Source organism: Balearica regulorum, chromosome 2, assembly GCF_011004875.1.
Source record: "Balearica regulorum gibbericeps isolate bBalReg1 chromosome 2, bBalReg1.pri, whole genome shotgun sequence".
In the NCBI taxonomy this organism is placed as follows: domain Eukaryota; kingdom Metazoa; phylum Chordata; class Aves; order Gruiformes; family Gruidae; genus Balearica; species Balearica regulorum.
Genome location: NC_046185.1, coordinates 131,045,434 through 131,072,464, shown reverse-complemented (window position 1 = coordinate 131,072,464; position 27,031 = coordinate 131,045,434). Strand labels below are relative to the sequence as shown.

The 27,031-nt window shown below is 37.3% G+C and overlaps 1 protein-coding gene and 1 long non-coding RNA gene across 3 annotated transcripts in view; both read right to left on the bottom strand.

Moving 5' to 3' along the window:
- Positions 1-623: 623 nt before the first annotated feature.
- HIBADH (3-hydroxyisobutyrate dehydrogenase) overlaps positions 624-27,031 on the bottom strand; it is an 84,882-nt gene continuing 58,474 nt past the window's right edge. For both annotated transcript variants that reach the window (XM_075745931.1, XM_075745932.1), the window contains 4 exons: positions 14,649-14,782; positions 13,995-14,071; positions 6,954-7,110; positions 624-1,625 (listed from right to left, as the gene is read on the bottom strand). In XM_075745931.1, coding sequence (XP_075602046.1) covers positions 1,467-1,625; positions 6,954-7,110; positions 13,995-14,071; positions 14,649-14,782 — 527 coding nt within the window. In that variant the 3' untranslated portion in view covers positions 624-1,466. The remainder of the gene's footprint in view (positions 1,626-6,953; positions 7,111-13,994; positions 14,072-14,648; positions 14,783-27,031) is intronic.
- On the bottom strand, positions 24,589-26,759 carry LOC142600548 (uncharacterized). The gene is made up of 2 exons (XR_012834093.1): positions 26,722-26,759; positions 24,589-25,330 (listed from the first exon to the last, which is right to left on the bottom strand). It is a non-coding gene; the product is annotated as an uncharacterized LOC142600548 (long non-coding RNA).

Here is a 27,031-nt window from a genome sequence, read left to right as displayed (position 1 = left end):
AGATGAACAATTTTTTAAAAGTAAGATTGCTCCCAGTAGTCCTACACTCATATGTAACATTAATGAGCCCCAAATCCCTGAATAACCTAGAATGTCAAACAGTTTTCAAAGAAAATTGAAAGAAGAACAGACCAACAAGTACTGTTTCGTGACTTTGTATGATGTTACTAATGTGTTAAAATATAATGCCCAAGTTCTCAGATTATTCACAGACTTTAGCTAATTCAAGCACACAATTCTGCTACCCAAATGTGCATACATAAAAGGATCCGTTGTACAACCAAAACAGGAATGTAAATGCGTAATTGACCATTAAGCCTATAGCCTGCCAGTAAGTCTGAATGTGAGTAGTTCTAGTGAAATCAACATGAGTGTATATATTCATAAAGCCTGTATGTACCCGTACTTTTGCAAGACCAAGGAGATGGTGAATGGTTAAGATAATACATATGCAAATATATTACCATCTGCATTTCACAACAAGAGCTCTTGAAAAGCTTAGTTTTGCAAGATAATCTGTAGAAAACCAAGCGAATTAAAAAATAAGACCACTTACTACAAGTTTTGGGCTGTGTGTGTACAAGAGTGCATCGAAACAAAAAGCAAACAATCATAAGCAAGTATTTACCAGTATAGATTTTTATTTCTTTTCAAAATAATAGGGTTTGTTTAGATTTAAAATACTTCAGTAATTACCTAAAACAAATGTACACTTTGTTAGAACTTCTGGTAAGTGCTGTACTTGAGTTCTGAAAATGTATGACAGAATACAAGAAAATATAAAATTGGGTTAGCAAAATACAATAATGGAGCTTTACAAGAGGGACACGCATTCTATGTTATTTTAACTAAGTCTATCAGGTAAACATGCTGTAACAACTCTCCAGTTAAAAATGCGTGCCCATAAACTTAATCTCCAACCTGAATCCCAGGAAAAATTCACTACTGATCAACTCAAGGCTAGTAGGTCCAAGGAAAAAAAATAAATCCATCTCAAGCTGTGTTTCTTAATTGAACAAATCTTCCCTTTATCCATAAAGTATTCAATTTTACTTTTAATAGATCACTATATATATCATAAAATCACTATATAACATTCTCTTTCTAGTCAAGATTCATCTAAGTTTGTAGCCATAATGTAAGTTATTTTATATGCAAACAGTTAAGTGTTTCATAAAAAAAATACTTATTTATTGCATCTAGAGAAAAAAAACCCAAACTTTGATGGTTCTTAAAAAAAAAAAAAAAATCACTGTCTGGCTAATTGCCAAACAATCCCTTCCTCTGGCTTGCTTTTTCAAGAATTATGAAAAAACCCTGGAGTTCGTTGTGATCTAGACAACCATAGATGATTAGTCTGTATGAGATCAGTATGCGCAGCGTTTGATTAAACCCACACACTTCTCAAACGAGCTATAAGGATAAAAAAATGTGGTTGGTTATTGTGTCCATTTCCAAAGGACAGCTCACAAGGTTTCCTCCTCACGTAAAAACTGGAACACAGCTGAGAAGTCTTTCAGGGCATAGCCTTTTGCACACATCATCCTGTAGATCTGATGTGCCTGGGATCCCAAAGGAACTGGTGTCTTTGTGTTGGTGGCAGAAATCTGGGCCAAGCCAAGATCCTGTGGGGAAGGAGAAGAGGGAGGAAGAGGGCAAAGAGGAAGAATGGAAGGAAAGAAAAAGAGAAAAAGTCAGGGGAGAAACAACGAGGATATAAATAGCCATGTACATATGGTAGGTTATTTGGCTTCCATTGTGAAGAGAGCTCTACTGCCAACAAATATAATACTCCAGCCTTAAAATTTCAGTCCTGGAAGAAGGGAGCCTTGTTTAGTTTTAAATTTTTAAAACAGTAACTGTTATTCAACAGAAAACCCCCAAACTTTGCAAGGCATGCAACCTCCTTCCAGACAGGAGGAATTTTAAGTTTCTAGATCACTATATAACCTGGTAGCAAGACTCAGACTCTTCTTCCCCCCTTTGTTATGTCATCTCAAAAAATAAAATTCCCCTGGCTATTCACTTAAGCATTTCACATAGGTTCTAATGGCATAATTTTCTTGTTCGGGCAAGAGGACATCTTTCTTTCTGAAAACAGGTTAAAAATCAAGCAGGAGGGATTTGAATAACAACAAAATTGAAGCCACTTAGCCTACATACATTTACTGTAATGTGACCAGTTAATAGCAAAATGAGAGGCGTAGGCCACTTTGTGAATATGAATGGTTTGCAGCCTAACTGGAAGAATGTATTAAAGAATTCCTTAGAGGACTGTCCTGGGTCTGCTACAACTCAAAGTTTTCTTTAATGACTGAAGATAAAAGGGTACAGAGAATAATTCTACTACATTTTAAAACACTAAATTTGGGGTAAAAAAAGGAGAGGAGGTCGCAAAGAGGATGAATTTGAAACCTGTCCTCCAAGAGTCCTTGGTCAACTACAGTTACAATCTGAAATAAATAGGACAGAACTCAAAGGTGAGTACCAGGTACTATGACTAACTAGGACCATAGCTAGCTAGAAATAGTTGGCTGCATGCATGCTGGACAGAAATGACAAGCTAGGCTGGAAGATGTCTTGAATTCTAAGCTGAACGAGACATGAAACCAAAGCAGGAAAAGCTAACAAGGGCCTGGATATATAAACAGATCTCTTGACTGAGTATGAAAGTAATGCCTGCATTCAAGGTTGCCTTTATAAGGTCTTGCCAGAGAAATCAATTTTGCCATCCACATTTCATGAAATTTGCAAAAGAACCTCTCAAATGTTACTAGGAAGGGCCTGGATTTTCTGTCCATCCAGGACTATAGTGGTTTATAGAATTTGCTGTGGTTTATTTTTTTTAAAAATAACAAATCTTTGATATAGAAGAACTGAGAGACTGTAGTACTGCTGAGAGCACCTTTGGCTTCTCAGGGATGACTTACAAGACAGGTCTTTACTTTCTGTGTGTCTGGATTTGAATTAGCACAAGGAAATTCAAGATCTTACTCTACTCTCTAAATGTCACTTCGATCTGTAAATCGGCTCTATAAAGGTCATTCTAATACAAATCAGAATTATAGTTACTCTTCCTATTACCCTTGAATGACTTCAAGATCTACGAAAATGGGAAAAACACACATATCAGATGTCACAGGATCCAAAATATTCTTCATCTGCATCAGGGCAGATGATTCCTTGTTGTCTAGCAATTCTCTTGAAGACTGATGACCTGACAGATCTAGGAAGAGTTATTTAACCTGATTTACAAGAAGATATTCCATGACATATTCCTACCCTCTTTAAACCCTCTTTGTGAAATTATCCATTTTATTCAACAAAGCTTAAATCATGTCATGGAATAGTAGAATGGCAAAACCATCTAACTCCAAACTAGTGAAGGGGTTTGGTTTTGGTAGTGGTGATCACGATCTATTTCCTTCTGAAGGGGCATTCATAGAAGCAATCCCTGAAAATGCCGAACAGACTGCTAGCAGAAATACAATTTCATAAAGCAGGTCTGTTCACTTTAATAATGAAACTTGGGCTCCAAGATGGTTGACCATCACACAACTTCTCAATAATTAAATGGACAAGCACTCCTGACTCCAAAGTGCAGGAATGTTGTTTTGTTTTTTTAAATTCCATTAGATAAATTAGAGCTTTGAAGGGAAAAAAAATACAAAATGGAAGTAAAGCTTATCTTTACGAAGTATTTTGCATTTTTCTCTTGAGGTTGGAGATTCCTCGAGTGAAATAGTACAAAACAGCTTTGAAAGAAATTTGCCCTTTGCTGACCTTTTTAGAAAAGTAAAAATCAGAGCATAGTTTATGGCTCCTCTCATACTCTTCAGAACTGACAACATCTTCCAGATGTCTCACTGTACCAACTATTCTAACCACTTTTTCTCAGCTTGGAATAGGGAAACATTCTCTTTCAGGATACAGTTGCCAATGTATTTTAAAAAAAGCAAAAAAATGCTTACTTTGGAAATACCTGGTTCCTCACAGTCATTTTGCAGTTGACGTAAATGAAACTCTTCCATTCAGAATAAAACTCAAAGGTGTCTTGACATGAGTCAAGAATAGTATGACATAAATCTAGCTCTTCTCAGGATTCAAAGATGACATTTAATTAGCAACTGTGCTGTGAATGAAAGACTGAACTTTGGCCTGCAATGCCTCAGACACAAAGATTGTGAGGGGAAGTAAACTAGATTTTTAAAATGCAAAATCTTTAGAGCAGGTTTCAGATTAAATTGACTAAATTCTAGGTTTCATTATCAGATTTCAAGACTGAAGAGCTTTTCAGAGATGTCTGACAAAGCTTTCTGTCCCCAACACTTAAAATAAGGATCCTCTGGCTTTGTTTGAGAAATCCACTTAAAATACTTTTAAGAAAGCCTTTGACTTCTCCCACACCTGATACGTCAGTCGTAACCTGAAGTTTAGTAACTGTGTTTAGTGACTGGGTTACTGAGTCACTCTTAGATGTTTTCATTGTGGAGTATTCTCTTCTCAACCTCAGGGTTGTACCTACCTCCTTCTCCTTTGAATATAGTTTTTCTTTTCTCTTAAGTGGCAAAAGCATGCTATTTCCCAGAAAAAAAGTCCCCAACTCAATTCACAAACTGTATGATATGCAGGATGAAAGGGATAGTAGCAAAAGTCTTTCCACAAACTAAGGAGAAATGTCTTGGAAGAGGTCACCACTGCACCAAATAATACCTTGAATATGATCAGCCTGTCTTGGTTAGTTACTCATACAAGTAATCTTCCATCTATATAGAATAACATAGCATTGTTCAAGAGGCACGAGAGGAATTTAGTGTCTTGCCCTCTTATTGAGCATTCCAGCCTAAAGAAGGCAGTGTTCAGGTTGCCTGGCTGGCAGGGCTGTCAGGAGAGGCATAGTCAGAAGAGGTGAACACCAATTACAAACCTCTCTGAGGAACTCTCCTCTTAGTTATCACCAAAGCTTTAGAACCAAAATCTGGCAGTTTTAACAGGCAAAAGCCAGGCTGCTATTCCTCCAATGAAAGGAAGATCTTTTAAGGCAGCTTCCAGGGGAGATGAAGGTCCCTCTTGGAAGTAGACCAAAAGAAAAAACCCTTTACAAAGAAATAGAAAAGGGAGGGAAGGTAATATGTGCCCCCATCCCATTTATAATATGAGGTTATTCTGGACAAGAGTAAGAGTTATGAATCATGGGAACAGAGATTGCAGTGTGAAACAGGGCGCAACAGGCAGAGCAGATTCTGAAAACAGCACATAAGATGGAAACAAAAGCTTTGATGCAGTGCCAAGATCAAGTTGCTTATCTCTAATCAATAGTCCTGGCAAACTCCAAACAATAACTTACCACATTTTATAAATCAATAATTTAAATAACACTTAATTGTCCCCTATGTTCAATGATGTGAACATGACGTAAACCCTGCTGCTTTCTAGCATTTTAATGCATCCCTCAAAGAAATGAAAGCTCCTCGTTGTTGGTCTGTAAATGTAAAATGTAGCAGGCCAACCACTGAGGGGTTTTGAGCCATGCAGCATTAGCAAAATTTTTTGGTGCTACTACATGCAAAACACTCTGGACCCACTTTGGACAGAATTTGGCTAATTAAACTGACTGTGCAAATGCACCAATTGATATAAATCAACTGCAAAATGACAGGAACAATATCAGTAGGCAGGTATTACATACAGGAACTCCAGCACTGTGGAGAGTTGCATGGCAATATCTGAGTTTGATCACCAGCTCTGAGAATGTCGTTTTAGTTTTAAGTGCTTAATTTCCACTGTGCACGGAAGAGCTGAAAATGGCCAGAATGCCTAACTGATTGGGAGCCCCAAACCTGTCCTGTAGGAACTCAAATGCCTCCCTCAGGACAGTATCCCCATGAAACTAATATTCAGTGTGAAATTATTTCCTGCACTTACATGCTTAGATGATAGATCTCTCACAGGGCTGGTTTTATAATTCACCTTAGGCAATCATTGTGCTAAATGCAGAAGTAGTTCAAGAGTCAAGAGTTCTATAGCTCCTTCCTCCAACTGTGTGTCCTCATCAGTGGGATGCAGAGCCCTGACCTCCTTGCCTACTTTCCTCTGGCCTCTAAGAGCTTTGTTTTCCTGACCACAGAGTGACTCAGGACAGTGCTTTTCCTAGAACAGCCAAGAGCATAGCAGTAAGTGCACTCTCCTGGGATGGGACAGCTGTAGGTTACAATTGCCTTGTGCTGAGAAGGACCTAAAACCCATATCTTCCACTTCGTGGACAAAAAATTAGATTACTAGGTTATTACTCATAAGAAGCACTACTTCTGCCACCAACAAAGACAATTTGGGAGAGCCCACAGCATGGTGCAGATACCTGCAGAAAAATCAGTCTGTGGGGGTGTAGGTTGAAACCTGTCTGCTTCTTGCATTCCAAATGGCCTTAGGGAGAAAAACAAGTACATAACCAGTTGACTTAGCAAGGAAGGGGATGCTGGAGGGCATGTCCAGTAGCACAGTAGTTTAAGGTATCTGGAAGAGATTGGGCCCAAAATCTAAGATGCTTATGCCACTATTCACACCTAATTAGGTTACCTGGATTTCCCCAAATGGCTCTCTTGAGCTTAGACTACTAAGTTCTAAAGCAGTCATGCAAGAGGCACCTAAGTGGCTTGCTGAATGCTTGTCATACATACAAGTCCCTCAGCACTCCTGGATTAAGACAGAACTCAAAAAGACAGTGCATATAATTTCATTGAGTGGCTCAGCAGTAATAGTAACTAGAAAGAGGATGGAGGCTAAGGAAAAGCGTCCTATACAACTCATTAATTCAGAGCTACAGTAAAAGGTTGAGTTTCCCTCTGTTCATATACACATATTTCCCTGTAATCATGAATTTTCACTGAGAAGAACATTTGCTAGAAGCCGAGAGAGGAGCAACTGTACATACTTTACATGCAAGTATTATGTACCTTAGCCATGAGTGTTGTTCCAAAGCCACCTTGATAATTATTAGCAGATGGTACTCCTTCCATCACTCCAGGAACAGGGTTGTATGTGTCGCTTGACCAACAGCGACCTGAGCTCATATTTAGGATTTTGGCCAGCAGCTTTGGGTCAAGGCCTAATCTGTCAAAGGTCAACGAAGAGAAGTGTTAATGTCAAAATGCACAAGACATGGGTGACTTGTTTTATATCTTAGGACTCTACCATCATTTCTCTCCCTTTATTATAAGTAATGAAAAATGACAGAATATTGATATTGGGGGTAGGGATGCTGTATTTTAAATTAAAGAGCATCAATCCACCATTTAAGCAGTAGGTTTTCAGAGCTTTTTTCCTTTTGCACTAAGCAAATCCCCTTCACCTAGCAATTCTGAAAGTGCAAGCAAAATAAAGGTCCTCTGAGAACAGCAGTTCCCTCCTATTTCAATTACTAAACCACATTCTCTGTTCTGCTACCTACTAGGACACATAATTGTTCTTTGTATCAAAATCATATTCCCTAAAGCTGAACAAAGCAAAACACCAGCAAGTGTGGCAGTGTGAAAGTACTTGTGCAATGTATTTATATGTGCACACTAGTGCATTGTTGATGTAAGCAAGTTAATTCAAATGATCCTGCTCTAATAAGTGAACAAAACCACTACACTTCTCAAAAAATATTACTGTGGTATATAACTGCACATTCTTTGCTTTGCTATTGGTAAATCTTCATTATACACTCTTGCTTATGAGGCAAACCTGCCTCTCACTGTGACATGCGTTGTCTATTTGCAAACATACATTATAGTTCTGGGTCAGCTGTTGATAAGGTTACTGGTCCTGATAAAACAAAGCTTGTCCAAGTAGAAACGTCATTTGTTCTATCACAGAGCTGATGGCATAAACTGCTGCTCAATGTGGACCCTGAAAGTACTTCAATACTATAGAAAATTAACCCTCTTACAGATTCACATTTATGCTGATATCAAGTTGCAAGTGTAATTTTACACCAACTGCATTTATACCAACAACGAACAGCAGCTGTTTATCCGGCCCTATACAAACGTTCAGTTACACTCATGACAAAGAAAAAAGCAAGGGGATTATCTCCAGTTACAATAGAAAGGGATATATCACAACCTATGTTGCCATGGACAAGCAAAGCAGTTATAAATAAAATGCTTTTTCCATATAATTCCAGCTGAGCCCTTATAGAAGTCAACACTCTTTACATTAGTTCTTACACTGCAGACTTTTTGCAGATCTCCATAGCCATGGGGATCCTAACACCGATTCTAGACACTGTAGCGCTCAGGGCTTTAATTTGTAGACAAATAAAGCTTATTACCAATGGAATAGTTGCTAAAATTTATGTCTATTTATTCCAATAGGCATGTTGGATTTGAAAAACTACATTTAAGACAGTGGGCCCTACAGCATGGTTCCTGTTACCATAACGGTATGAGTGCCTGCAATTCTGCCCTCCTAATGCAAACCAAGATCACTTTCTGTACTGCAAAGGTAGCTTTTTTAGCATTACTGCTGTGCAGACTTATTTATGGCTTGCTGCAGCAGCCCCTGGAATTCAATGGAAAGTCTCCTGCTGGCCTGAATGGAATCAGGCTTTATTCTCCTCCCTATTTTTTTCCAACTCTCTGACTCAACTGAATGCTTTCAACAGCCATTTATCTAAAAGAAAAAAAAGTATTTTCCAGCACCAATATGTTTTTGCAGTATATTAATTGTACTTTTATTTTGTATAGCGCATCAAAGTCTTCCTCAAGAACAACGCTGAATAACTACTTTAATCGCTGTCATCCAAAAAAACCGGCGCTGGGAGCAGACACCGTCTGAGCTTTCAAATACACAGAAGTTGCTTTTTTGGCCAAAACAAATCTCTTGGCTTGTTTGTTTCCTTATCATTGTTACATCCAGATCAGTATTTTTAGCAATGTAGTGCTTGCTTGTGCCATATCTAGCTGCCTGCAGGGGCCCATAATTATAGCTGTGAGTATACCGCAAGACAGAGAGCTTATTATTTCAAAATGCATATAACCCTCTTGAAAAACGCTCTTCTCACAGTGTTGCAACTACTGCCCTGTGAAAGTATACTTTAAAAGATATATGTGTATTATACAGATACGTAAAATATTGTCTGCAGTACATCTGGCATATTTTTGTTCCAGGAAAAGAAAAAGGAAGATAATGTCAGTTTAAATCCCTGCATCTTCAAACTTCGTTGCTCTTAAACACCATGCAGATTCTCTTCAGGAGACCTGAACCTATTTTTTTTTCTCCTTTGCAGCAAGTGTATCATTAATAAGAGCAAGTTAGAAGTGCTTTGCATTTCATCTTTCTGAGGATTCATCCACTGGTGCATATATAACTGACAGTTAAAATTAGACATATATTAAAATCAGTTACTGAAGAAGTCCTCTGTCTTCCACTGTGCCCAAAGCTTGTAATGGTCTGAAACCAGCTAGAATATACAGTAATTGTCATTCAGTGAGAGTCTATCCTAGAAAGTCATGCTTCAGTGGAGAAGACTGAGTTTCCATTTGAAATCAACAAATTAATCCAAGACAGGTATCTGAAAGGGCAAGTTTAATAGGAAGCAGCTACTGGGCTCTCAACCATGATAAAATGTTATTGCTGTTTCCCTGTAAATTGGCTGGGAACATATGATACTCTCTGCATAAGAGCTCTATTGCTGTTCAAGAGATATACTGCTCAAGCTATCAAAATGATGACAGTCTGCCAGTCCCCATAACAACTTGCCATTGGACGTGGCAAGAGCTCCTGCAGGCGCGTGTGAATTTACAATTACCAAAATGTTCTTCTCCCTTATAAGCAGAAAAGAAGTTCATGTATTAACTGTACTTATAATAGAGCAAAAACAATTGCTTCCCTCAAATCAATGCTTCTTCAACAACATTCCTAATGAACTGAACAGCAGAAACTCAGCAATGGACTCACATGAAAAAAAAATTTGGTTAAAGTAGGATCCCTTCAAGCCACTGCTCAAAACTCAAGTTTTGCTGAGCTTTGAGCAAACAATGTACTGAAATTTTTATATACTCCTCCAAGAGTTCAGTCTGGAACAGACAGAAAAACACTAGGACCCTTCTAACATAGATAAAAATGACTTTGCCATTGGCATTTTAAACAAGGTAAGTGCTTTTAAGTGTCATTACTAGCCTCCACAAGACTTAGCTATAGCCCCATGCTGAAGACAGCAGAGCCACAGTGCTCTTCGAGGAATTCTTTTTCAAGGTACTCTTTCTAAAATTTGCAGTAGTGGTGTGCCCCAGGGCTAATCATCCCTCAGCCTGCAGTACACGCTCCTCTCTACGCTGTTGACTCCCTTTTCAGCTGATCATCTACAGCCCAGGAGTGCTCACAGAAACCACATCTAGAGGCTGAAACTAGGTTTAGACTCTGCATCCGAGGGCAAAGTTCTTTTATTGTCTTTCCACTTCACATATCTAAAAAAACAAGCAGGCGCAAATCCATATGCAGTAAAATTGCTTAAGAAAGAGTTGTATTTGCAGCTTGTGACGTAAATCTGTGTGCCACCACAGTCCCTCCTTGTAGAGATGACTTTCTCTGCTGTTAGAAGTACAAAAGTGATCTTGCAATGAGGTTATTGCCATAGAGCCCTTACTGCTCTCCTGGTCCCTTATATCCCAAGCACATTAAGCAACCTTGTCCTATCTTGTGTCACCACGTAAGGCCTTCCCCGAGTCCGTACAGGCAGTTTCTGAAGGGACTGCAAACCACCTGACAGGCAGCAACTTCCATCTGACCTAAACACAAACCAGGTATCAGCAATATTTCATTTCTGAGCTTTATTTTGCTAGTATTGGACATCGTTTCACTGGAACCCAGCGCTCAGTAAAAAAAAGTTAACGACATTGAGGTGATCAGCAAAAAGAAAATGAGAAATAGTCTATGGCTGTGGACAGTATCACTTAATGTTTTTATTTCTTATTTGTGAAGTTTACATGTACTTTATGTATTGGTTTGACACGGTAAGTCACTACACTATTTTGAAATATGGACATTATCCATAAAATTGTATAGCAGAATCTATTCTTGAATGTTCTACAGACAAGTTGCATTATCTTGCTAGAAAAAAAGAATATACAAATGAAAATGTGAATTAATTTCCAGAATGTCTGCCACACCTTCTAATTTTTAGCAGCAACATTCATAAAGCATCAGGAAATTAATGGACAAAACAAAACAAAACAAGCATTTCAGTGGTCAGAACTCAGGATTTTTTTTTTTTTTAAATTAGTTATGGAATCTAAACCAAATCACTTCCACTGAAAACGGACATCTTCATTAGTAAATGAAGATGATTAGTAAATGAAGATGATGATAAAGTAGGAAAGCGAGTGGAATGTAAATGCAGAAATTACATAACAATATTGCCTATTTTTCTGGGAGTTTATTGTGGAATTTTTGCTGATTAATGTCAGGTTTTTTCCTCCTCACCAATTCTATTTGCTACTTATGTTGAAGTTTGGAAAAATGCCATAATTTCAAATATAAAATAAATAAAACAATAGCAGATGTCATTTCTTCAGAAAATGAAAATTTAGGCTGCATGGCTTATGTAAGCATAAGAGAAGAAGTGGTTTATTATTAGAATTAATATCTCTTAAACTCAGAATATATACTGGCTTCTGGAAGGCGCTGTAATATGACTTTCTAGTTCCATCTAGTTCAGTCTGCAATATTTTGAATAATTAATTATCCAAAGTCCCTAAACCCCAAGATTTAAATGATATAGCATATATACACAAGGTATGACATGAAGATATTTCATATTCTATCTAAAAGTTAAGAACATGTCTAAGCTCCAGAATTCCTATTACGAATTTTTTAGATTTCCAGTGTCCTTTACCATTATTAGGTCAGAGTCAGACTTTCTTTATCAGATATACATCAATCTAATAAATCAAGTTCAGCTTCCTACATTCTCTAGACTAGGCAGCCACACTATCATTTGACTCTTAGACTTGAAAAAAAAAATATCTAATACATTTATTAATATAGCAAAACTTCTAATAATTAGAACATTAGAAATTTTAACTTGTAGATTAGAAATTTGTATACACAAAAGTGGAAAGCTCTTATTCTAGTTATAAGCAGAAGTTGTCTTCTCCAGAATTTAAATCACAGCACATTAAAATCAATGCAAGGGTTCTAAATTAGTTCATAAGGCTTTAAATTACAGCCTCTGTCTTAAACCTCATGCAGTTTTGGACTAAATGAGATTCTTCGCTTTGTATAATTCAGGTTACAATCAGCAGGTTTCTTCTGTGATAAGTACAGTTCCTTCTTGATTACTGTGACTGTAGGGTAGGAAGGTTTGTATATTGTTGCCACCTTCACACTGAATACAAATTCAGCCAAAATTTAAACTGGAAAAGGATAAAATGAAAAATGAAAATTCTAAACACCTTCAAGCTACTCTGGCTGCAGACATCAACTCATTCTGCATGAGGCTTACATGCCCGGAATATCCGTCTTCCAATCCTCCTGACTTTATTTTATGTTCATTTTTAACTCTCATCATTCTTACAAATGTAGATAAAAATATAATGAAAAATCAGTTGCATATGCTTTATTAAGTGAACCATGACTTAAAACAGAACCTGATGAAAGCTTTACACTACACTGGATTACAATAGTTGTATACCGTACTACTGTTTTTATTATGGCTTGATGCAGACACGCTTCAGTATCTTACAGACTCTCAATTTTAAAATGTAAATGGTACAGGATATTGATAAACCAATTAGCACTGATGCAAAGCAAATTCCTCTTTTATCTCAATTACAACATGACAACTTAATAGGTCAAGATAGTCTAACATCTGAGACAAGGGCAATTCAATAAAACAACTGCATCTTGATATGGTAATTAAGAGGAAATGTGAATCCATTACATTGCCTTGTGTATGTGCGCACATGTAGTCATTCTTTTTTTATTTATTTAAGCATTTGATGCCCTCTTGCTGTTTTTATAGTGTATCAAATCCACATGAGCACATGGTCTAAAGCCCAGTTGATAGATATCTACAATATCTGCAGTTTTAGCAGGACAATTTTAAGGATGCAACTATGCAGATAAATAATTCATGAAGAGCCCTTAAAAGATACACAATTGCAAGATAATCTCTTCAAACACAGGACTTCTCTGTGTGCAAACTTGCAAATCATTTAAATCTGGCTAAGAAAATTTATGAAGGTTCCAATACTGTGGTACTGAACTGGTACTTGTATGCACTCTATTGGAAAGCAACCCAAAATCTCAAAGACCACAGCAAAATAAATAGGTTACAATTGGAAAGGAAAAATAATTTTGTTTGAATATGCTGCTACTTACAAGTCAGATGCATCACCTGCTAGAAAAGAAATGGTACTCTTAGCATTGACAAGAGTGTAGTGGAGCATACTCCAGCTTTTTGACAAAGTAGGAGTTTTGGCAATTAGGAAAAACTGCAGTGGTAAAGTCAAACAGGAAGGTAGATGTTCTTTTTTATGCTTTGATCTTAATCTGATATACGCACTGTACTAGAAGTTTTACTTTACAATATACTTTGGAACAATTTAACATAATAAACAAAGCTAACAAGAGCCATACAGGAATATAATACTCTGAATACACTGTACATTAGCTTAGAATACAAACAGTTATCTCCATATTACCTCTGCATGTTCATAATGCAAGACAAGCATTATTGTACATTGCAGTACAGCAGAACAAATAAACTCTTAACTTCAGATGCAGAATGCAACAATCTATACAGCCAATAAAAGAGAATATTCCTGTTCTGAAGAGCCCTACTTTAGTTAAATAATCCCTTTAGCATGTTAATGGCTTTATGAGAGAATTTCTGGCAAAAGTTTATCTATGCCATTTAATCATCACTGTCTCAGCGAAAGTCAACTGTAAAACACAAAAACTATTAACACAGAAAAAATGCTTCAATCCAATACAAATATCAAACAAACCTGATTCCAAGATTCATAGCCTCAGCAGTTCCAATCATACTGATGGCCAAGAGCATGTTGTTGCAGATCTTTGCAGCCTGAAAATAAGTTAAACCATCAATTAGTTTCTGCATTTTCATAGAGCTAACATCAAGGAACCTTCTTTAATTAGGTCTGGGACAGTATGATCAAGTATGTTGTGATAGCTCTTTTCTAAAAGTAGCACCAGTAAGCACAGATCTACAGTAGTATAAAGTCAATGAAAGCTGCCCTATGGTTCCTTCAGAGATTACTAAATGCCTTTTTTCTTAGTACAGTAGCTCAGTTAGTATACATGGCATGTAGGGGCTCTTTGTCCTTCAGAACATTCAGTAAATCTAAATTTAGAAGAAACAAAATCAAAATCTGTGTCCTCTAAGAAATATAATCTCAGCAAGCCAATGTAGAGAAGCACCAGGTCAGATGTTTTGGTGCTAAGCTATACCGCATTCTGGAGAAGAGTGCCATGAGGTTATTTTATAAACATGTGGTTGAAGACAGGTAAACAAGCAAATAAGTATGAAGATATCTTATAATGCATTTAGTTCTGGAATAAAAGAGCAGGTACCATTAAAGAACAACAAAGGAACAAAAATAAAAGACTGAGATAACTAGTAACCCCTCAGGAAGCATTACCTGTCCGGTTCCAACCTCTCCACAGTAGACCACATTAGAACCCATGCATGTCAGCAACTCTTTGGCAGCATCAAATTCTTGTTCCACTCCACCAACCATGAAAGTAAGGTTTCCAGCTCGAGCAGCTCCAACACCTGAATCAAGACAACATTGGGTTTAAAATTGCTATTTAAAAAAAAAACACTTAAGAACTTTTTCTTATCAGATGATGTGAAATTCATGTGCTTAATACTTCACTTATGATGAACCTCTCAAAGTCTGTGTAAAAGTAAGCCTATAGTCCCAGTACTTACAGGGTCAGAGATCTTCATTATCAAACATTTGATGAAGATAAAGCCACCTTATCTTTCAGGCATACTGGTGGATAAACAATTCACAGGACTTGCAGAAAACTGGCAATGTCACTCTTTACAGTTTCATATGAAGAAACAATCAACCCTTCCTGCAACTTTGCACCCCACAAAATTCACTGTATCTGAATTACTAAATAAAATTTCTGTTTTGTCAAACTACTCTTTGCATATGACTATTGACAAACTATTGCTCAAAGGTAACTCTGCTTTTATCAGCTTTTCCAAACCTAGGCTAATTTTTATCAATGCTTCCTGATTTTCAAGTAATTGAACATCTGAAAGACACAGGTATATAAAACCAAGCCTTCTGAATCTCCACAGTTTATTATGTTTCAAATCTGAAGCAAAATTCTACTTAATTTGAGAAACTTTGAGTTAGTTTCTTACACATAAATAACTACGTAAAAAACTATGTAAAAATGATTCACACACACATACACGCACAAACACACTATTCCCAGCTTTATTCCTATAAGTCTCTCCTGTCTTTACCACAGGTCAGTAAGCACACACAATAGTTCTTTGATTATACAGTTCCTAAGCACAAAACCAGCAAATTTTTCATGTGATATTTATCACCTCTCTGCCTTAAAAGAAGCCTAATTCTAATACGAATTACTCGTACACCCTTAAGCTCCTCATCCCCAACATTAAATGGGTAGAACTGCTAGGAAAATTTGGCCCAAACTGATGAACGCATTGGCTTCCTCACTATCTTTCACTCGAGCAAGATGCATAGTCACTATAAAAGCACCCAACTTCAGCCTGTTAGGATGTACAGCTGCAGATAATGACCTACTTTCAAATTAAATGTGCTCAACTAAGTACAGTGTTCTTATAAACAGAAAGTCCAAGTGAAACGGTTTGCTCTTCCTCCATGTGGTGGACCATTCTGTTTCAACAGTAAGTCAGGCTGCTCTCCAGTTATGGTTCACAGTTCTTTGTCACTGATTAGCTACTGTAATAAACATTAATAAATGCTTTTATTGAGATAGTTTCCAGAGTGTAACTGGAACTGCCTTCAGTCAGATAAATGTTGTATAGCGACAAATGAAAATGCACTCTTAAAAAACTTATCAGTTGAAGAGAGTTTTTTTAAAAAAAACCCCAAACAACCAAACAAAACCCCCAATCTAACCTCAAATAACAAAAAAGTTACTCTGTTTGAAGTATATCCCACTTAAACAGGTCATTTCTGCTTTCCTTCTTCCCCATTAATTAATGAAATTATGCAATAAAAAACAATAGAAAGAGAAAAAAATGAGGCCATAACTAAGCCCTCATGGCAACCAAAGCTGCGCACAAAAAGTTCTGATATAGTGGGCAACCATACCAGGCTAATCAGAGCTTCTCTCAAGTTAAAGCCTTAAGCCCATGTAAGTGCTGTGTCACAGGTACAGAATGAAGTGGTCAATACTGGACTTCCTTTCTGACATCAAGGACAGCTACACTACACCTCCCCACACTGAAGGATTTGAAGAATTTTTGTTTGCTTTCCCCAAAAATGTCAATTGATGCACTGCATCTGTGTGACTATGTCTACAAATGCCCCTTTCTGTATCTGTCAAGTATCTGTTTCCTCCATCCTGCCTTCCAACATGCACCATCTTCTGAAGAATTTCAGACAATTTTGACAGATCAAGGTCTCAAAAATAGTAAATACCTACCAATTATGTGAAAATAGGCAACAGAGGAAAGAGGCTCCCACTGATGAAGTGGTTGATCAACCTATATTACAACCTAGAATTATAGAATCACAGGATGTTGGGGTTGGAAGGGACATCTCAAGATAATGTAGTTCAACCCCCCTGCTTGCGCAGGGTCAGCTGGAGCAGGTTGCCCAGGACCGTGTCCAATGAGCTTTTAAGTATGCCCAAGGATGGAGACTCCACAGCCTCTCTAGGCAACCTCTTCCAGTGTCTGACTACTCTCACAATAAAAGTGTTTTCCTGTGCTTCAGACGGAATTTCATGTGTTTTAATTTGTGCCCATTGCCTCCTGTCCTGTCACTGGGCACTACTAAGAAGAGTCTGGCTCCCTCTTCTTCACTCTCTCTCAACAAGTTTTCACACACATTGTTAAGATCCCCCCTGAGCCTTCTCTTTGTACTAAACAGTCTGAGCTCTCTCAGTCTCTCCTCATATGAAAGATGCTCCAGTCCCCTCATCATCGTGGCCTTTAGCTGGACTCACTCCAGTAAATCCGTATCTTTCTTGTTTGTACTGGTGAGTCCAGAACTGGAGCATCCAGAAGAACTCAGTCAGACCCACAGCTTTTAAAAATAATCAGTCTATATATATACCACCACTGCACCTAGAACAACACCGTTGAGGTATTGAAATATCTGCTCAGGTTGAGAGACACCGGATTTGTGGCCAATCCTTAATCTCACTTGAACAACTCCTTCCCTGGGCAACTCATAGGAATTGGGCTAAGAGTAAAGCCTGGATTTAGAGCTAACACAAACAGGTCATTGTCATCTTGTTGGCTACCAGTTTACTATGTACATGACCGCAAAGATTGCTACATTAATAAACACAAAGATTTTCATTCCAATCCTCTAGCTATTTTTATTCAAACCACATAATGGCCTTTACCACTAATCCTGTGATCTGACCTGCAGCAAATTAAGTAGACAATTTAAGTCAAAGCTTACAAACAAAATCCAGTACTATCCATCATAGGTCAATAGCCTTGTATCTAGATTACAGACTGCTAAATAGCTTCAGAGAGTCATTTATTAGAGCAAAATTAATGCTGACAATAGTTTTCAGCTGGTTAATCTTCTGACAGCTGCACTCTCTCACTTGTTCAAACACTTACATTTCAAGTAGAAAAAATAAATTAGTTAAGCAGAAAAAAAGAGCAATTTGTTGTATAATGCAGAAGGCTTGGAAAATTCTCTTTTTAAAAACAAAAAACCTGTTTAGTTCATGGTAAATTTTATCATCTAGGGTCTTTGCCAACTATCAGCTATTTTATCAGAATTAAACAAGCAACGCAGCAAATCTATAACACTGGCAATTAAAAAAAAATTGGCAGGGAGTCTAGGAGTACAAGAACTGTAACTTCAGCTAAAAATAGAAATAAAAAATCATTAGACAAGAATGCATAGCTTTATTTCACAATCACAGATTCCATACCAACAACACAGGCCAGTAAAGTACTATCAGCTTCTAACACTAAAGACGGCAAGGTAGAAAGCAGAGCAGCTAATGTAATTTAAAGAAAGCTAATGATTATTTTCCATATTTTGTTTTTTTAAAGATCTCTTACCACCTAAGATAGTGCTTTATGTACCACTGTTAATTAGGGTCAAAAGTCTTTCAGAATCTATTTGTTCTTTCTAAAACACAAAAAGGTCTGTTCTCATCCTCAAGGAATGATTTTCTGAGAAACTGTATTTGTGATTAGCATGTGTAAGATTTCCTCTGCTGCAAAGCCAGAGTGCTGGAGCTCATGGCTGCAGTCCTACACTTGGCTTCTCTCGGACAATCCCCCCACATCTGTGTGCAGAAGCCCTTAAGGAGGTCACACCAGCAGATCCCACAAAGTAGCTCAACTCCAAGTCAGTAGGTTATAACACTATCAGAGTTTTTCCCAGAGATATAAACTGACAGGAACTGGTTTGCAAATAAATATGCCAAGGGATCTAGCTAGTGAGGGGGCACGCAAAAAAATTAGTCTGGGAAAAAGCATGGTGCGAAGTTATAGAGTAGCAGTGCAGCATGGCATACCCACATGGAGATGGGTTTCCCGCTCTGGCACTAGAAGATTTTGGACTAAGATCTGAAAAATTAATTTCTTTTATCAGAAGAGGTACATAAAGAACTGCTCTTCAAAGCATCCTATCACACCTGGTTGAGTTACTTGCGGGGCAAGGATTAGTTCAATCCATGTGCTTCTCACTTTGATTGCCAATGGATTGTTCAGTGAACTCAATGCAGAGCATCAAGATTTAAAAATTTTAGATGAAAATGTGAATGGAGGCTTAGGAGCCCTCATATGACAACACCAACTTGTCGCTGCTATCCTGGGACATTTTGGAGATCACCTCAAGTTTTAGCTGCCAGACAGCCTAGTTCAGTAGCCACTCTGCCCTTCCAAATTCAGTTTTTGTTACTTATTACAACTACATTTAACATCTTGGAAAAAGTCTTGTAATTTGCCACTGATTTTTCCAGTTATATAAAAACAAAAGGGTCTTACCTCCATAGCTACATCAATAACAGCAGTTTGGTTTCAACCAGGTTGCTTATTATAAAAAATACAATTTGCTAGAAAAAAGATGTTAATGTAAAGATGTTACATGAAAGTATCTGCTTTTGGTTTCAGTTTTATTAATTTCCATAAGAAGAGCAGAGTGCAGATGAGTTAAAAGGAAGTGATATTATAAGGCTACGCATTAGAGCACCATCATGGTGGTGATGCTGAAAACAGTTACACTGCTGAAAACACAGAGCACCCAAGCATATCCCTGTGCCAAAATATTTAAATCACTGTTGCGTTGCACCTGCAGATAAAAAAAAATTGTTGCTGAAAAAGTTGAGAAGAAAAACGGAAACAATATGAATACAGCTACTTCAGACACTCCAAAGGACAAGCTGGAGTTGAGGGCTATAACATCAAGAAGCTTAGGCAAAAAAACATCTATTTTGTCATTTTTCTATTCAACATGTAGTCTATTGAGCAATTTTAACAACTAACTGGGATCTAAACTGGATTAAAAAAAACCCACAAGAAAAACAGTGCTAGAGTTTTAATCCTCTCTCCTGTTTTACAACATTGCACCCTCAAGCGCGAGAGTTGAGGCTTTGCCTGTTATGCTTTGGGAAGTGCAGGGGAACACTGGGCCATTATTCCAATATTTTTGCAAAATGCAGCTTAAGCAACTGTAGTTGCCTCAGACAAGCAGTTTCTTGTCATGTTTGCTTTCTTTCAGATAGGTTGAACTTGAGAGCCTGCATCAGTGTATCTTGTATATGTGTGTGTTTTTAAGGACTAAGCAGCTCTTTTTAAGTACCTGCCTGCTCACATGAAATACTTTGTCTTTTGCAACTCACAAAAAGTTAAACCAAAATACACAAGGAAAGATTAACTGAAAAGGTTACTATTGTTTTGCTACATCTATAAATCCAAGACCAATTAAAAGGCATGTATAGGCAAAATCAGCTACAAATCCCTACTGGAAACAAAACCAGAATGTTTAAAATTATACTATAAATTTAAAATAACCACGAGGAGACTAGTTGTTTTATAAAATATATATAGGGTATCAATTTTTTCTACTTGCTTCATTGACAGCGTCTGCCATCCTCAATCTATTTCCAGGAAACAAGTAAATAGAACAGCGTCAGAAAAAAAACCCCTGCAACACACCATGACTCAAAGGGCTTGTATTTCTCCCTATTATAAAAATCAGCATCAAAGCTAGACCTATGAAGCTATTCTGCTGCCATATAACTAAACCACAGTAAATCACTTAATTTGCTCAAAAGAACTTAAATGTTTTAACCAGTCTGCCATCAGCGGAGATAAAGAAGAGGGCCGATGGGACCGGGCTGCAATGTGAGCCGTCTTTAAAATGCAATTGTTCTAATCATTTTCTACAGATGCAGCCTCACAAGGGGCTGCTGTCACAGGGACCATTTACGACTTGTTATGGTGTCTCTATTGTTTACCAGCGACATTCGCTAAAAAGGCGACAGCTGGGACGGAAAGCTGCTCCTCAACGAACAATATAATCCCGTGAAAGTAATCAACAAATTTAAGGGTGTTAATTAACTTTACACTTTATCATGTTCAATTAGTTGTCCTTTCTCGAAAAGATTGCCGTGCACAATCGGTTTAGAGCGTGCCATGTTTGATTTGTAAGTGATCACTGTTTCTGTTTCAAAGTCCATGTCAGATGTTCTCTTGGGTTTTGGTGACACAGATGAATGGCTCCGCACATGTTAGGGGGTGATCTGGTTTAACATAAACCGGCATAACATAACCCCTTGTTAACGTATTGCTGGCCTTTCCAGAGCAAGAACAGAAACACCCGCGCACACGGACGCACACATACATGCACAAAACCCCTGCGGCAGCACCACAGACAATGAGTCAAAGTTTCCTTTTTGCTGAAATGCAAAGACACAAATAAACGGGCAATTTTTCATCATTATATCTCAAAGCAAGACTTGTCTTTTAGGGGCACGCTTGGGATCATTTCTTCCCAGCAAGATCCCTAGTTCTGCTGCATTATGCACTATGCACAAGCACCTTCGTACATTTTACATAATGCACGCTGCCTTTCCTAATGGCAGCTGAGCAAACGCTGGGTAGATGGGCTAAGTTCTTGTGCATATCAAATTCTGCGGTGGCTTTTAAATGCCTGTACTGCATTTACAATGGCAGGATTCTAGGAGAAAGTTGAATTAACCTGTTATTAAAAATTTGCCGTTTTCCCTTTAACGCATCCGTTCCTGCCTGCTAATGGGACAAGGCAAAGCTCATGATGAAGCGACAATGTACTTGGAAGTGCACCTTAGTGAAAGTCATTGCCATTTCTCTCTTCTGATAAATAGAGCTTTGCATCACCATACCTCATAAACTAGTGATGTTTGAACAAAAATGGAAATGGAGGTTCAGGTCAGTGCTTTGAAGATTTATACAACGAGCGCTCAGTATTACTCCAGACAAAAGCACGCTTAAGGAAGTAGAAGCATCTCTTTTATGGCACAATCCAATTATACAATTTGTTAAATTATGGCTGCGCAAAGAAAAAAGCCTAGTAGATTTTTATTCTGCAGCAACAGGCAAATTAAATACACATTATCATCATTATTTAAGCAGTTACATTGTACACAAAAACAAACTGCAAAAAAACCCACCCACAAAACAAAACAAAATAAAAATGCAAAGAAAGCCCAGCGGAAAAGTTGTTAACTCTGAAAGCTAATAATGGACTAGGTTAAATATTTAAGAGGAAATTATAGACTATATCAGAAATAGCTGAAACCACAAAACAAAGCAGTAGAAAACATTAGTTTTCTGCTAGGAAGAAGATCTGCAGGGAGAAGGGAAGCGGTCGATAGATCCTTAAATTGGACGCAATAGCTGTTCTTCTATCCCAAGTTGGCAGCTGCTACATTTGCAGACCTGGTTCATTATTTACCCATAATGACCATCAAGCTCCAGTCAAAGTCAGATCACAACAACTGTCAGCAGCTCTTTTAATTAGCCTTGTTTGAATTCAGATAAATACCACAATGGCCCAGCTTCTGCTGAAAAAGCAACAGAAGACTGCAAGGAATAAGCTGCTCTGACTTCCTAACAAACAGTATTGTGAAAAAGTCTGGAGAACAAAAGTTGTTTTTTTTTTAATTGAGCAAGGGATGGCGATGTGCACATTATGATTTTTCCCTCGTGTGATATTAATATCACAACCTACAATTTCTATTTATGGGCAAATTTGTGCATCTCAAATGCCAACTCAAAGCATTACTCCACAATCTAAAAGGTAAACTTTAAGAGATGGTTTACAGGTACTAATTCAATCTCTAACCTCTGTGAAATCATACATTTTGAAAAACTGAATCAGAATTAAGGAATGCACATATTAACAGGATTATCCTCTCTCCTAATTTATCTCCTTCTGTTTGTTTATCCTCAGGGAACATAATCTTCTGTTGCATCAAACCACTCTCATTCTCCCTGTGTCAGCAGCAGAATAATAATTCCCTCCTCCTCCTCCACCCCTGCCTCCCACAAGCACAGGCAGGAATGAAGAAGAGTGGATCAGACTGTGTGCATCAGCATTAATGCTCCATGCAGCTATTTTCCTAGCAGTAGCAGAGACTGAAAGAAAGATGCAAGAGAGGTGCGCAATATGCTACCTGTTCTGGATAGCCCAGCATGAGAGGGAGTAATTAAACAGATTTTGCCTCCTAGAATAATATGAAGGCAGAAGATGCAGCTAGAGAATGCTTTAATAGCCTTTCTTTAGCACACTTCCTTTGCTGTCATGGCTGGGTCCCTATTTCCTAGGTGCTGTCCGAAGACAAAAGACAGTACCAAACTCTCCAGTCCCACATGGCAAGCTGAGAAGTGTCGCTGTACATGCAAGGAACCTCAGGGGCCTCAAGGAGAACATGCTTAGGGATTTACATGAATCATGAGGATACATGTATATAAACAATAGGTACATACATGTGTTGTAGTAGCAGAGGATATACTTTTTGGGCACAGAAAATATTATGTAAACATCATCAGGAAACTGAAAGTAGAAGATAGTGCAGAGGGAAGGATAAAGAACCAATTAAACAAAATAGGCAAAATGGTAATGAGAGGCTTTATGCTTTTAAAGGAAGCCCTGAGTGGAATTCTATAGGGATTAATACTTGAACTTGGCCATGGATGCTGGAATAAAAATCTTCAATCTGATTTAGATGCATTATAGAAGGACGCCAAAACACAGAAAAGAATATGCCCTCTCAATAAATCATCTAAAAACTGAGTAGAAGCTGTTGTTAAGGCAGTTTAATATGAAGGGAATGCACCAGGAAAATTTTATGAGACGCTATTAAGTAGCCACTGATGCCTCCAAAAGGATTAGCCAAAGAAAATAACTTGCAAAAGGCAAATACACACAGAAGATACTTTAACTTTTTCAACAGAAGTACAAGCTGAAAGGCTTGATGAGATCCTTCTGTCTGCAGCAGTTTTTTAAAAAGCATTACATTTAGTTCTAGTCATTGTAATGTCAAAGAGAAATATCAAAGCACCTGAAAAGTTACCAAGTAAAAGGTTAACAGCATTGCAATAAGAAATGAAATAAGTACAATTGATTAAATTATTTGCTTGTTTTTAATATCCAAAATACTGTATAAAAAACATTTGAAAACAGCAGTTCATCCCAGTCATCTTTCCTGTTCTCTCCCTTTAACCTGCACTCCACCACAACAGAAAAAGCCCTTAGGTGTTCTTGCTGGAGTACCAGAGGTAGCTACTTCTTTATCCATTCCTAATATTTAGGTACATGGTCTAAATCTTATTTGAGGCTGCAGACCTATACAGAAATATTAAAACTTAACAATGACTGCAAATTACTACCATCTTGGACAGCAAAACTCACTGCATAGAGCTTGCACAGTTCAAAACAAGTATTTCTTTTTTTATCTGAACATTAGCAAGAAGGGTGGACAGCCAGTGAAAAACAGGAGCAGTATATTCCATCTATCCAAGATACCAAAGTTTCAAAGCAGAATTCATGTCAGACCAAATGTAAAGCACATGGCACTAAGCTGTCTGGTTAACCATAGCGAGGTTCCAAGTAAGCACAGCATCAAATACAAGAGAAATATCAAAAATAAGAGAAACAAAGAAAATAACCCATCATCTTCTTGCCCAGCACTCCTATTTGAAAGCCTAGTGTTTTAGGGGAAGTCCGAAAACAAAACATGAACACGCACACAATTTCTCAACACCTACGTGGGCCAGTGTTAAGCCTCCCTGCAACTAAGATTCAGCAGACAGGCTCTAGCACAATTCCCATCTTGCCTGGATGAGGTTGTATTGTAACAGAAAACCAAGAACCTTCGAAGGAAAAATAAACCAGGCATTTTTAATATTATTGTTTACATATTTCTCCAGTATTAGTATAACCGTAACAAGATATTAATCCCCACTTACAAAAACAAAATACTTGAAACACTTTAGTCGTTTATGATTTTCTTTACTGTGTTACCCTCATATAGGCCCCCAAAAGCAACAAAACAGGATGGTTTTTTGCTGAATAAAGAAGGCATTAAGCATATTGCTATAAAAAAAAAAATAATCATACCAAGGTATGCATTTCAACTGCATTGCTCAACAGGTATGGGTTCAAGTGCTCTGCTTAATAAAAGGTTTGCTTCTTAGAAAGCCAACTGCAGAAGCCTAAAGTCATACAGGTAAATTTCTATTGATACATTCATTAGTCCTTTCCTGTTATATAGGAATATAAACACATTGTAAACACAGAAAAATAAAACAAAAAGCATTAAAGTGGTGTGGAACAGCAAAACATACCTATTCCTAAGCATTTCTGGTTTATTAAAGAGCTGAAGATGTAGCAATGCCATACCCCAATCCTAAGCAGTAGGGGCATATTTACATTTACAACATTTAAAACACATCTAGTATTTAACAGAGGCAATCTAAAAAAATTTTAAAATAAAATAGCAATGTATAGCCATTTTAAAAGAAATCCATCGACAGTATTTTCTGCTGGAGTTACCCAGATGCGAGTTTTAATTTTATGTTTTGGTACAGTCTGTAACAGGACATCTGATACAGCTTTACCAACTGAAATCAGAAAGAAATGCTAAAAATTAGGACTGAAGACTGCATTGAACATTTTTGAATGAACTTTTGAACATTGTCCCTTAAAGTGTCATCAGTGGTATGAGGACCAAGAATTTTTTTTGATAATTTGAACCACCATCAGACTGCGTTGCTTTAGACATGTCTGTCTTTTCCGCAAGCGCTTCGGCATCGAATCCTGCCTCCGGATATAGTAAACAGCCCACACAGTCTATCTTTCAGCTTCTCCTTTAAAATACACACTTATTTTTAAGCACGCCTTACTCTATATCCAGAAAGTAACAAAGCATTTTCTGCTGCCCAATTTCAGCATGTTCACAGTTAATTCTCAAAGCTTTTATTCGGCACTGAAAAGGCAAAGCAGTATAATAACGCAGGATGACAACAACTGCTAGAAAAGCAGCCTAAATTAGAAAGATACAGAGCTTCCATTTAAGGAATCCCTTCATTATAAGGCCTTTCCCAGTTCTATTTCCTGTTTAGAGATCTTCTTCACATCATTCTATTATTACTCCTCTGCAAAACAGATAGCACATCTCTTTCAGACAACTAGATTTAGCATTGCCCTCCAGCCTAAAATGCAGTGTACTTTTCAGTGTTCGTGCTTGATGCCGCTTATCCAGTGAGTTCAAACCCATGTAATTTAATTAAAAGTCATACTTCTTTATGTGTGAACTAATTCTAAGTTTAGTATGGAAATATTTTTAAAAAGAGATACTATTTTTATTATTTTATTGTTTCAGGATGAACAAATATGCAATCATATGGTTTAAATTTACAAACCTTTACATGCTCTAAATGCTGCACTTTCATGAAACAAAACACATTTTCAAGTTTAAGTATACTGAATGACAACTTAAAGAGACCCATATAACATACTTTGTGTACCTCTTTTTTCCCCACTAACTGTAACTGTTTCAACACTACAACTTCAGCAATTTTGTACAAAACCAAATTAACCTTTTTTTCTTTAATGTAAAGGTATCTAAAGTCAATACTTGCTCTGGTCTTCCATTAAAAAAGAAAAAAAGAAAAGAAAAAGAGTGCATTTTGCCTATGAACAGAATCGAGAGGGTAACAAAGTTAATTATTTCTCATAATCAGTAATTATGATTAGATAAGAGACTCTTTGGTAATGAACTGCTCTAATGATGGAGGACCTCCATCCTAAGAAATATAATAGTACATTAACATAACTGTGTATGCAAAGTACATAAAACCGCTGCCACAGTTAACTTGTCATTGAATGATTAAATAGGAATTCATAATTAGAAAAATCCAGTGTAATTTATTGGCCTTCCTGACAGTTCTGGTTCATTACAAGTTGATTACCAAACAGTGACCTCTAGTGGCCTATAGTTTTTTCATGTTACCTTGTTTCTCTTGGCAGCTTTTAGTTGCTATTTAACCTAAAAAAAAAGGAAAAAAAAAAAAGCAATTTGAGGAATTTAAAATGCTTCCCTTCATAATTCCTTTTTTTCACTTCTCTTAAGGCATATAGCATGCTAATTGCTTCAGAAAAAGGTTTCCCCTTCTGTAACCATTTATATAAAAGTATAAAAATGTACATATGCACGAAAAAACCCCCAACTTCTCAGTTTTAAAGTTAATACTGAGGCTAGAATGGTTCTCATGCTAATTAATATTTATATATTGATTAAACATAATGTATTCTATAAAAAT